The following is a 13304-nucleotide window of genomic DNA, read 5'->3' as shown; positions in this document are numbered from 1 at the left end:
TTATAAATTGTGCGTTGCTAAATAAGAGCTCTAAGTTTTGTCAGCCCAAGTAGTAAAAACCACAGTCTATTACTGCCACTGCCAAACACTGTATAAAACATGCTGAAGAAGTTAAACTAAAATCATTTTTAATTGAGCCAGCTGGAGAGTGATGGAGAGACTCACTCCAAAGTCATATTCTTGACATCAGGGCTGCAACAAATGACTATTTTTATCAGCAAATTTTAATTATTTTCCTGACAAATCAATTTATTGTTTGTTCATTTTGAAAAATACCTATCACATCGCCGTTTCCAGATTTAAAAAAACAACAACTGATAAACCAACAACCTGCCCAACACCAAACAGCTGACAGAAAGTGACAAGCTGGTGAATATAATTAAGCATCTACGACGTAAAGACTTTATTCTTATTTTGGTGGAGACTGAATAACAGCTATTGTAAAGTAGAGTGGATATTGGACTTCTATTTGTCAGATTGCCAGAAACAACACAGTGATAGTGAGCAATTTACTGTTTGCACATGTGGCTATAAAGAGATTCTCACCATTTAGACTTTATTATTATTTCCAACAGCCCAACTGTGCAAAATGAGTCTGTGTGGGTCTGTCAGAACATATTGCCTATAATTCCCAAATGTAAGCACAGTTTATGTATGTATATACAACATAAATGATATGTTGAAAGTAGTACATTAAAGATATATGCAGCAAGACTTACCATTACACATAATGTAAAAAATCAAACATAAGTTAATGACACTTTAAGTTGTGGTCTGAGATGTGCTTTGGTTTAATGCATATAAATACTGTAATATATTGCTTTCACATTCACTCCACAGAAACTAGATGAAAATCTCTATCAGGAAAAGAGGTCCCTGCTGATGGAAGAGGAAATTGAATATCCTGTAACAGAGGCTACACTTTAATAAGCCTGACGGCTCCATATTGCAAGATCAGTGTGTCTGTACAGGCAGAAAATGGCTTCTATAAGGGCTAAATGTGATTGTGATGAAGACACTTTGTGTTTTGGCTCACCTGTCTGTACAAGTTTTCTTCAGCAGCAGTGATTTATTGGACTATAAACGGCTTACATTTTTAATAACGGACCTTACATTGTTCATAACAAGATTGATTTCTGCTGCTTCTGCCACATGTTAACCTCTGTGCTATATCAGTGTTCTATTAATCAACCAAGACTCAATCTTATAAATTTGTTGAGTTTGACAAGTCAACTTTTTTACTTATGTGTCTGTCTACAAGGAATTATAATACAGTGTGTCATTATAAATTCAAATGAAACACATACAACTCACATTATTCTCTGTAAAGACATAATATCACTTCCTCAAAATCAAGAAATTCAGATTACACTCTTGAAACAACACTCTGTTTAATCACTTTATGACAAGACAGGACAATACAAAGCCATACGAAGAATGTGTTCACCTGTCAGTCAGTGTGAATGAGTATCAAGTTAACTGTGTTATTTTAGTTGAGCACTGTGACTGCTATATACTTACACAAGTCAACTTGTGAAGCACTTATCATTTTGTTTCTCATTGCTCATCTTGACAGCTGCAGATACGATCCAGTGCTTGGCAAAGAGGACTTTTGTGGCTTTGTTGTTAATCAGACTGCTGTTTTGTATTTTAGTGTAAAGTTTAGTAAAAGTTTGGTTTTTCTGTATTTACTGGACAGACATACTTAGGAATAATAATGATAATGATAATTATAATAAATTATAATATAATTATAATAATAATATTATAATAATAAAATAAACGGTCCTTGCTAGCTTCATTAGAAAATAAAGCAGAGTGCTCTGCCATCTACAGGCCTAAATGGTCCACATCACTTATTTAGATACATGAAACGAAAATCTAAATCATTCAAATCATTGGAAGGTTTTGACATAATGTTTCAACAAAAACATTCAGACTTTCCAGCACTAGCATGCTAGAACCACTCATATGGTAATAAGACTGGCTGTCTTTCACAGTTTTGCTGCATTGATTGAACGACATATTAATATGCCATGTGCTAATTAGCACCTCATAAAGTATGGCTAACATTTGTTAGCAAACCATTTCCTGTTTAACATGAATCAACGTGTCATTTACTTGACACATGTTTGGCTGATGAATGTAAGTCCTGTCTCGTTCAGCTCTGGTTCTGCCAACTTCTGAGAGAAACATCTGGTTCTTCATAATTAATTGAGATTTAAAACCACATTGTTGATTTTTAATCAAAAGGGGGCAGAAAAACTGCAAAACAGAATCTCAAACATAAGCTCTGACATCCAATATGTAGTCACCTATTACACGGTGAGCATTCCACACATCATTTGTTAGACTACAGCATTATATTAAATTAATGGATGAATGAAAAATGAATGAATGAATGAAAAATGAATGAATGAATGAATGAATGAATGAAAAATGTCCATAATATACTGTAGCTATAGCTAGCTAATTTGGACATAATCTATATGTGCAACATAGCTAAATAAACAAGAAAATCTGTTGTGTTACTGTAAGAAATGAAATCAAAAGATCAAATGAATTAATGCAAAATTGCTGACAAAACAATCTCACCTCAAAGTCCATTAAGTAGCCATTCTGGAGCTTTTGATCACATAACATGATCTTCATCAGAAGGTGGAGTGTCCCATTATTATGGGATTGAAGATGTTCAAATTTACTTTTTTTCTGAGCACTTTCAGGACTTCGTGTCCATGTTGGCTTAAAAGTTCGGCTTCACAATTCCTTCTTGACCCGAGAAACAGCAGCTGACAAAACCATCTCACCCCAAGGCCCATTTAGCAGCTCACCTGGAGATTATCATCATATCACATAATCTTTTTCAGATTGTGTGATATGATCTGGTGAAGATGCAAAATTGATTTTGAAAAAGTAAAGTAGGCTAAAACAAAGTAGCCTACAGCTATTGTTTCAGAAGGAATTATTGTGTCACAGCAGATATTTTACCAAAAAATTCATAATAACCAATTAGTTCACTCATATTTAATAAGAAAAGTACATTAGTGGTATCAGCACTGCTTATGCTTAATGCTTATTATAAAAGATAATTATCATGACACTCAAAAGTGATGTTACATTTATTGATAACAGCTATTCAGATGAAACTGACATCAATCTTCTGATCTAACTCCTGATAAGCAAAATGGTGCATGTCTTTAAATCTTTACATTTATAGTTCACACCTTTTTTTCTCTTCAATCTTCAATTCTTCAGTCTTATTATAAAAACTACACACATTTTACGTCACGTTTACCTCACCTTTATTCATCTCTCAATGTGCAAAACCAGAATCTTCATTCATATATACTTTCCAAGCATACTTTTCTTAAAACACATCTGAACACATTTACCATACAGTTACACCTTTCACTTACTATTATACATTTTATTGCATAAATTCTGCATCTGTGTGCCTTTTTCACCACAAACTTTCAGTAATGTACATTGAAAATATGGCTACAATTGTTAGCATAATTACTTGGACACAAAATGTGACAAAAATCTAAGGCACTAGAAGTCAGACTACGGTCCGCATTTTCTGCTGAAGCACACATAGATCTGGGACTATGGATAAAATATTCACAGCAGGCTTTTCTGCTCAGCAAATACATGTGACATAAAAGACATCACATTGAAAATACAAAATGATAGCACATAATTCATCTCTTCTTTCTTAGCCAAAATATAGGAGCTCGAGTATGCAGTCTGTGCATTAAGATGGGCGTCATCACAGTTCTGCGTATGAAGAGTCTGTCTCCAGAGATGATTAACCACATAAAATGGAAATCCTATAGGCACAGTTATGTCCTGGTGTGGCTAATCTACGGTTGGGGCCTGAGAAGAGGAAGCCGATGGCATCCAGGCATCTCCTTGCCAGCTGTGGAAGTCCCGGTGCCTGTTTTAAACATCTGGAACATCATGGCCGATATGTTTTAATAACATCTTTGATAGGCCTCCTGCATATTGGACAGCATGCATTGATCTGTCTCTTCAGCTTCAGCCCGCAGTCGTTGCAGAGACACATGTGTCCGCAGGTGTAGATGACAGTGTCCACCTCTTGGTCAAAGCAAATGGTGCACTCTCCGTTTTTTCCAGAAGAGGGCAGCTCTGGGGCGGTGAGGATCGGAGAGACGGGAGGACTGAGGGGGGAGCTGGGAGCAGTCACTAGAGGAAAACACAGAAAACACAGAAAATGTGAAATGGAGCAGATGTGAATGCATGTACACAGATGACTCTTGTTCTTATCATTTCTGTAGGAAGAGGTTCAGAATCTGCAGCAGTATTACTTTTATTTATTCTATTCTTTACTCCATGTCTGTATGAACTGAGTGTGTTTAATGTATTTACAAGCCACATCAAAGACGAATGTTAGTTAGAACATTAATCTGAAGTCTGAAGATATGCTTGATTATAACTTGCCAACAAATTATGGAGGAATATTTCTAAAATTTTGGAAATTTATCAAAGTGAGACATCTTTCCCATCAAAACATCTTTCTCATGACTCATAGAAGTTCACACAGTACTGTCCAACAGAACTGCCATACCTCCCAACCACAAGAACCTTCCTGTAATGATCTCATGACGGTTTCTATATACACTGTAGCATTAGGCACGTTGTCAACATTTCGTAACGTACCCAGAGAGGATTCAGATGCAGAGGAGGATCTGTTGACACTGAACGCCAGGTCTGAGTCACTGTCATCTGGACTGCTGCTCTGAGAAGTGCTGGGGGAGGTGGGGGGAGGACTGGACTGCAGTGTTCCTGGGTCACAGAGATAAATACACATGAACAAAAAAGGCAGATAATTAGGCTCATGATGATTTAGCGAAGGAGGAAAGGAAGAGAGTGTACTTCTCACTGTTGACCGTATTGTTTAAATACAGTGTCCTTGAGCTGTTTGAACGTAATGCTACAGTGTAAAGCTTTACACTGGCTGTCTCTGACCAGTTAGATTAGATGTGCATATTTGTAAGAATTGAAGTTCCATAGAGGGGGTTTATTTCTGTTTGAGGATAATATTGTTGGATCAGAAACAAAATGAGGTCTGAGCTAATGGGAGTGTATGTGGGAGTGGTGAGACTGGGACAGATAGGTCAAAGCCCAGAAATGAACAGGGACATAAACTAGTCAACTGCATTCCTCTAGTCTGGGAAAAAATAAATTACAGGGACTGCCTGTGCTCAAGAATTGACTGATGATAACAGAGGATCATGTTCTTTTTCAGGCATTTATCATTTCAGTATTAAGTGTTCTACTTGGTTTTATTAGATGGAGAAAAAAAGCTGTCTGATCTCATCATTACAATAAATATAAATAAAATTCTAAGACTTCAGGAATAATTCATGCAAACAGAGTGAACAAAAGTTCAGTTTTGGTTCTTGACAGTGATTTTGATTGCTGTAAATACACCCAGCATACCTAGTATCCTGAGTCTGTTGACAGCCCCGTGGAGGGTGAAAAAGGCCCACAGGACCTGAGAGGAGTCCACACAAAGCAGCCTGCCACGTCCCACTCCATTCACCCCGTGGTGCACCTCTCCGTTGGGCAGCAGGCTAAAGCTGAGCACGTCTCCAGAGCAAGGCATGGGGAAGCCCCGGTGCACCACCCAATACTCTTTACGGTCCAGGAGAACCTCGGGGTCTGCCGGCAGGTCCCCCGCATGCAGACTAGCCGGGTCACAGGATGTTAAACCGAACAACAGTGCCCCAAAGTAAGGCAAGCCTAGGTGACCAACCTCTACATACAAAGTCTCCCCCACATGCAGCGGCCGGTCACTGAACACCAGAGTCCGACTGCTGTCCAAAAAGTGGATGCAGGCGGCCGAGCGGTCTGCAGAGAGTATTACATCGGAGCCGCGGACAGGGTGAAAGTGCAAGTCATTGTCCAGCGGGGAAGGAAGGCCCCGGACCACCCTTGGGACACTGAATCCGGTGGAGGCAGATGAGGATGGTGTGGAGGAGGAAGAGGTGGAGGAGCAGCAGGGGATGAGCTGAGTGTAGTTATTGAGCTGGAGGTTGGCCATCTTGGCAGCAGCAGCCTGGTTGTTCTCCAGTTGATTGTTGCTGTAATTGGCTGAGTCGTGGCTACTCTGGGGCAGATAGGCACTCAGCCGGGCCGCACTCAAGCAGCTGGATCCAACGCTCTCCGCAAACGTGCTTTCTGTGGTGGAGAACATGAACAAAATGTGAGTTGTATAAAGTGTCCTGTCAGATCAGTGCTCAAAACTACTGTCTTACAAACACAAGGTGGTAGATTCAATCCCACCTGCGGGCAACTTTAATGATGTGCAGTGTTCTTGTATTTCGCCTGCAATTCAGCTTCCAGCATTACATTCAGCAATGCAAAAATGCAAAAAAAAAAAACGCTGATATGCCATGTAAATTTATGACATGACATGACATTTCTGCAAATTTGCATAATTTGTCATAAGTTTATTTACTGTATATCTTCTACTATATTGATATTTAATATTTTACACTTTTTCCCACTGTGACTGACAGCAAACAAGATTAAAAATGTCTTTCACTGTCAAAGTACTGGATGAAACATTTTGATGGACACTCCTCTACCAACAGCTAGAATTAAAGTCTACACTGATACGCAAAATAAGAAGTGTTTGTTGTGATGCTTGTTGTTGAGTTAAATAGTTTTCAGTACAAATATGCTGCGCCGGCCAGCAGTTTATTTACCTCCCTATTTAATTTCCTTTCTTCACCTCTTCAACATAAGCTTTTGAAACTGCCACGTTCCATGCACAAAATTCATAGTACAACCGAACTGAATTCCTCTAAGCATTATGGGCTGATATAAACAAATCTGGCACTAGTAGTCCCGCTTTGACTTATGATACATTCCTTTATTACTATTTCTAGTGATGTCGGAGAGTTGAGTGCACTGGCCCCTCACCAAAGCTCCTGGGATCTGCCGCCTTGACCAAACATGGCCATAGCTCCTGTCAGACTAAAGATAAACACACCCCGCGAGTAAGAGAGGGAACCACAGGGCAGAGAGTGATGGAAATAAAGGAAACATAGAGGGAGAACGTGACAAAGCGCGGGAAAGTAATAGTAAGAGAATGTTAAAGGAGAAGCAGGGAGAGTAATTAGGAGTGAGAGGTTCAGGATGGATTGAGATCCGTGGTCAAGATCCTGTTTATCTCAGTGTGTTATGCTTCTCTAGACAAAGACATACTAGATTTGTCATACAGATAGTGGATCATTGAGCTCCAGGCCCCACTATCTACAACTTTGGTCTTCGCCGCTGTGGATCTTCGTGGCACAGCTGCTCTCGGAACTCTCAGGAAGCTGCTTAAATTAGAATGTGTTGACACTATAAAAATAAGTTCCTGAGGTTTCAGGGTTGTCAAAGCCATGTCCAAAATACATAGCCTATTAGCTGACGGTTGAAGTTGATTCTAGTCAAAAAAAACATCCATTACTCAATACTTTATTGGATATATTTGAATTGTGGTGATGAACTGTGTGCAGACTCGTAACCAGTCAGTTGTGAAATTTGTCCCTCTCACTTCCCTGTGGAATATGAGTCAACTACTGCTCGCTTCTCCCAGCTGCATGACCACTTATATTCCACAACAATGACCAAAAAAAGAAGTATTTTATAGGAGTGATGGCGCAGAGTAAACATAATGCTTACCGAGCAGTGTGACCTCCTGAGTGATGCCATAGATATCTATGATGGCCCAGAGTGGGCAGCCGATGCTGAGCCCACAGTGGAAGAGGATTGGCTCTCCTTCATTGATGCTGTAGAAAACTCTTCCATGGCGATCAGCCCAGAATGACAACACGTTGTCCTTCAAGGCCAGTCTCTCAGGCAGAGCTTTGGCCCAGTAGCCGGGCCGTGTCACCAGGTCTGGGCAAGCATACTTGGGGATGTCAGTAGAGACTAATTCGCTGGGGTCCAGACTGGTGAAACCAAAGCGTAGAGCTCCACTCCAGCCCGTGTGTACACCAGACAGGCGAAGTCGCACCTGAATGAAAAGCACTAATGTAAATGTAACTTCTTTACTTTAAATTTCTGCCTCTTAAAAAACACAGTGAGTGGTAAACAGATGAAAACAAACCTTTTCATAGAGGTGAACAGGCCTATGGCTGAAAGTGATGCCATTACAGAAGCTGTTCTTGCGTGTGGCACGGCGAAGCTGCCCATCTAGCCTGATATTCTTGCCTTTGGCATGGGGGTGAAAGCGGGGTGACTCCACGCTGATGTTGACCGGAGGAGCAGAGGTTCGTCTCTCCACACCGGCCCCATTGTTTGGCAGGGTGTAGTACTGCCTGTTTGCCACCGGGCGGGGTTGAAGGCTCGCATCTGTGGGTGCAAAAATATCAGGGGAACGGTGAGAGACGAGAAACTCATCAAGGATTTTACCTGATAAACCAAATTAGAGGTCAGCATGGTATGTGAACAGTGGGTCTGCTTAGTGTGACTCAGACAAGGTCAAAACAGCAATATTAGCAATACCAGCTGTTGGAAAAAAGGGGCGAACATATCAGCACACAATAACTTGTTTGCAAGTGGTCCATGGCAGTTGGTTTAGAGGGCAGAGGCCAGTTACGTAAAGAAGCCCACAGTCTCAGACACTTCCTTTCCCACACTGACACTATGAAGCCTCTCTGCTCCTCTCAACAACTTCATTAAATAGTCTCTTTTAGCCTGTAACCCACATTTACAGTATAAAAAGACAAACTGTCCCAAATCAGTCCTCTTACCGCATCCACATTTACATCACAGAAATAAAACAAGGTAAATTTAGACAAAACCCTCATGTGTATATACCACAGAAAATCTTAAAAAGGACATCTGGCTTATGTAAAATCCACAAAGATTTGAGCAATGCTAATATTAGTAGCCTCACAGGAGAGAGAAAACATAATAAAACACATCAACAGAAAGACGACAACAGACGGTTGTCTTCCTCTTATTTATGGGCTGAACACACCCTTTGGCCTACAGCATAAACAAACCCTTAATAGCCCCCTTCATTTGTTTTAATATTAGAATAAAATTAAAGCTGTGGATGACTGTTTATGGTATAGACTGGCTGGAAGCCAATATTTAAAGGAAGGCAGCCTTTTTACTCTCCTCTGGGGCCACAGAGTGATTAAATTTCTGTTTAAAATTCAATTCAAAGTGATCTGGTGTAAAAACAATAACTCGGTGAAATGTTCCACAGTACATTTCCTAAATTAGACATTATCACTGATTATATTGTAAACTATGAAGCAGCAGCAAGAACATCTGTAACATCTCAAATGATGTGTGGGTGCCCCTTTCTTCCTGAAGCACAGTTTTGGCTACTCAGGGATTTTGGCTTTTGAGGAAGTAAAACAAAGTGTATGGAGAAAAAAACAAGCCGAGGATTCGCGTATAGTCCTCAGGCTCAACTGCCTCGCTGACGGAGTGACGTGCTCGGAGTCTGCAGTTGAAGGACCTACAGTGAAGATTGATACAGACACTTGTTTTCCATTATTAGATGAAAGGCATAGCACAACAGGTCATGCAGGAAAGGACAGCTCCCAGCATGGTCAGTGTTACCCCCAGTTTGTTCCTCTCATATATTATTACTGTACATTGAAAGCTGAGCATTGTGATGCTCTGAAAAAATAACATCATGATACGAGGGTTATTAAACAACACTTACCACTGTAATGAAGGTTGTGAATGACTTTTCTAACCATCTAGATGAATAAACATTCCATCAGCTGCACAAAAAAAACAAAGATTTTAACTCATTTCTCAAGTTGACACGACATGCCTCCTTGCTCAATTGAACCAAATTTACAGATTTTTACTATTACGTCTATATTGATGTCACTAATTTTACATTTTCTAATGAAGTAACATTTTACTATTTTCCATTTGTCATTTTTGGCTCCTGCTTTGGAAATAAGAGTTGTAACTTGAGAAACGGGTTAAAAAATCTTTTTTTATTGTGCGTCAGAAGCAATATTTTTTCATCCACATGGTAAGAAGAGTCTTTGAGCAGCAGTAAGTGCTGTTAAATGACCATCTGGGTTTTCAAACATTGTTAGTTATTCATTTCTCAGAAAATCAGATGCTTGTAGCTGTGTCTCTCAGATGTAATGGTAATTCATGACAGGCACAAACTGGGGCTACAGCGATAGACAATGACTCTGACTGCTGACTGATTTTCCTAATCATGAGGCACAGGTGGATGTTAGACTTTAAGGTTAACCTATTGTTGTGAAAACACCTTAATCCTGTGACCCTATAGAATAAAATTAAAATAAAATGAATATCTTTTGATTTAGTACTAGTGTAATGGGGCTATTTTATGTAAAGGAGGAAGAGAGTTATGATACAGACTGAAATGTATGTATGTATGTATGGATGGATGGATGAAAGACACGGGCAGCTGCTCAGAACTGTGGTTATCATGCAAACCTCAGCTGAGGTTTCGAGGCTGTTTCTGTAGAAAAAAGAAAAAAAAGTCTCCCATACAGTATATAACGGCTACCACACATGTGAAAAGAAAAAAACAGCTGGGTAATAGGAATGGCAGCTCCCTGTCTGCTTCCTAATGAAAGAAAAAGCAAGAATAAATGAAATCATAAGACTGCACAAGGCACATGGCTGTGCCAAGTGAAGCTTTTTGAAATGTAAAACTGATTATGTGCATTCGTCAGAGTTATCTTTGGCCACAAGATGATCAGGCTCTTTATTCTCTCGTATCTCTAGGCTGTATGTGTTCATCACACAGTAACTCATTCACTGCGCAATGTATGAGCCTGGATGGATTCTAAGAGAATTTCAAGAATTATGTTTTTGTTTGTGAATATAAATTTCCTGGTAGAATCCCCTCAATAACATGACATGAAACTCTTTCCACAGATGACTTCATTGCACCAAGGCCTGTCATTTTTCTGCAAAGCGATCAGAAATTAAACAATAATACATTTTGATATGTTGTGCAGCATCTCTAATGTAGAAACAGTAAACACAGATATTCTATTAATGTTAATCGAAACCATAAAGTGCAAGCAATAGGACCCAAGCTGCTTCTGCTCCGCTGTGACTAACTGTTCTCAGTCCAAAGCCTACGTCAGCTGGCTCGGATGGTACTAACCACATCATCTAACCAGAGTGGATCTGCTGGGGGCGTGGGAGTGTGACAGACATTAAATCAAAGTGATATGGGAAACTGATTATCAAGTAACGCGCTTTAGGTGTCATGACAAAGTGGTTTAGAAAGTGATAATTCTGAGAGCTCATAATGACAGCTATATACAAAAGCCGGTGCTGACAATCCTGTCACAGGAATAATTCACTGGCAGTCACTTGAGATTGTGCTTTATGCAAAACCACTTTGATACTTGAGATAACAATGAATAATGTTGCATATGACACAAAACAGACACAAAATGTAATCCCTCTGCGAAATAAAAGCCATATCCATGTGTATTAATGCAAAGTTACTGCAAATGACACAAAGCAGCCAACAAGAAAGCAGCAAGAAAAGAACAAAACAAGCTGATTCATCTAAGAAACTTACAGTATTCTGCACAAAATACAGTCATTTCAAATCATTTGAAGATTGGATCAATCAGGGATGCTGTGAAGGTCAACTAATTCACCTTTTAACAGCCTGTAAGAGTTGTAATACTAAAACAATACTTAAAACACATCATCACAGATCAGACTGGTCTGTTTATTGTGAACTGGATTTTTGGTAGCAGTTGCCAATAAGCAAATAAGAAATATGAATGACTTCTCTTGATGATGGTGCTACTCGCGTTATGATGATCATCAAGCGCCTTTCATTTACCTTCTCACTAAAGACAAAAAAAGAAGAATGAATCACTGATTTTGAATTTTGTGAATAATGAGGATAAAAAAGTGAATCTGCAGAGAAACGCGGCTGCTGGAGCGCTCGCTCGGACTTGTTTGCTGGGAATCACGCTCAGCTCCCCCGTGATGGGAAGCGCGTCTCTACGCACAGCGAGCACAAGTAATAGAGGAATTAGGACAAGCCATGTGTATCTGGAGCTACCGAGCTATTTCATACAGAGACCGTTTGGAGAGCGCGCGTGTGTGCGTGCAATAAAAACCTCGTGAATGATAAATCAATGACAAGTCTCACCTATTAAAGGTTTGGGTGTCGTATTCCCCATTATATCCAGAAATTCCTCGCACCGGCTGACAAGTTAATTCCGATTGCAATGTGTGTCTGTCCATCCATGTATCCCGCGTAGTGATGAGTGTCTGGCTGGAACCCGTTCAATCTGAGTATCACAGCCTTCAAATTGCGCTTTATCTCGCGGCTGAAGCATGGACACGCTCTTCTTAATGTCAACCCCAAGCCGCTGCGACAGGCAGACACCTCCAACTGGCGCACAGCAGCCCCCTCCTTTCTTTAGTGTAGGCTCCCCTCCGCACGACTTTAAAGACACAGTAAGCAGTGAAGCCCCTAAAAAGCATCACAGAGCCGCTGAATAATTCATTTAATAAGTCACTCAAAGCCTGTGATGAAGCCTAATGAGCGTGTAGCCTATAGGAGTCACTAAACATCAAGCTTGAAGGGGAGGGGGTGGGGGGTGTAATCTACAGGAAGGCAGTCTTGGCAGCAAATTTGCATATAGAGGGGTCATGCAGGCAGCGTGGTGCAAACTTTGATAACAATTAAATGATTACAAGATTATTGTTCATGATTGTTTGACATTTTAGCATCCTTGAAGTGATTAAACTGATCTGAATACAGAGATTTTCGTGATTATTGATCCCTCCGTGGTGTCAGATCCCCAAAGGAATACACCCTCATCAGGAGGTTATCAACACTAAATTCATCACATACTCATGTGTTGGACAAACAGATAAGGACTACGCACTTTTGATAAAAGTCCAAGTGCCATATGAGGAAATCCCCTTTTTCCCCACCCTATCCTCTGCCCTCCCACAGCCTTGACTGCTGGGCTTCTCTCAAGCTGTTTCCTGTCTTCTGGATCACAGCGCTCTCTGAGGAGTCATGGCCTGCAGGGTTTGTAGGACTGAGACCATCAGTGAAGGGAGTGTAGGGAGTGTCGGGACAGCGAATCTCCCATAGTGTACAATTAGAGAGGCCTGAGGCGTTACAGATGCTGTGTGTCAAATATTCTGAACAAAGCCTGCGTGTGTGCAAATGATTCCTACTTCATGTCAGTGTTGCGTTTCTAACGGATTGTGTCTGATTGGAAAATACGACTTGTAACATGTGGCTGAAGTTGGAGGGTTTATTCTCTGGTTGG

General features: G+C 40.3%; 1 protein-coding gene across 1 annotated transcript; it reads right to left on the bottom strand.

The window, feature by feature from the left end:
* Positions 1–3101: 3101 nt before the first annotated feature.
* On the bottom strand, positions 3102–12559 carry neurl1b (neuralized E3 ubiquitin protein ligase 1B). The gene is made up of 6 exons (XM_044364356.1): positions 12164–12559; positions 8126–8370; positions 7699–8032; positions 5464–6204; positions 4681–4806; positions 3102–4206 (listed from the first exon to the last, which is right to left on the bottom strand). Exons 1-6 carry the CDS (start codon positions 12192–12194, stop codon positions 3959–3961), a joined length of 1725 nt encoding a protein of 574 aa, XP_044220291.1. The 5' UTR covers positions 12195–12559; the 3' UTR covers positions 3102–3958.
* Between the last annotated feature and the right edge of the window lie 745 nt (positions 12560–13304).

This window comes from Thunnus albacares, chromosome 10 (genome assembly GCF_914725855.1).
Source record: "Thunnus albacares chromosome 10, fThuAlb1.1, whole genome shotgun sequence".
NCBI lineage: Eukaryota > Metazoa > Chordata > Actinopteri > Scombriformes > Scombridae > Thunnus > Thunnus albacares.
The sequence above is the reverse complement of the archived record's forward strand: the minus strand, read 5'-3'. Positions and strand labels throughout refer to the sequence as shown.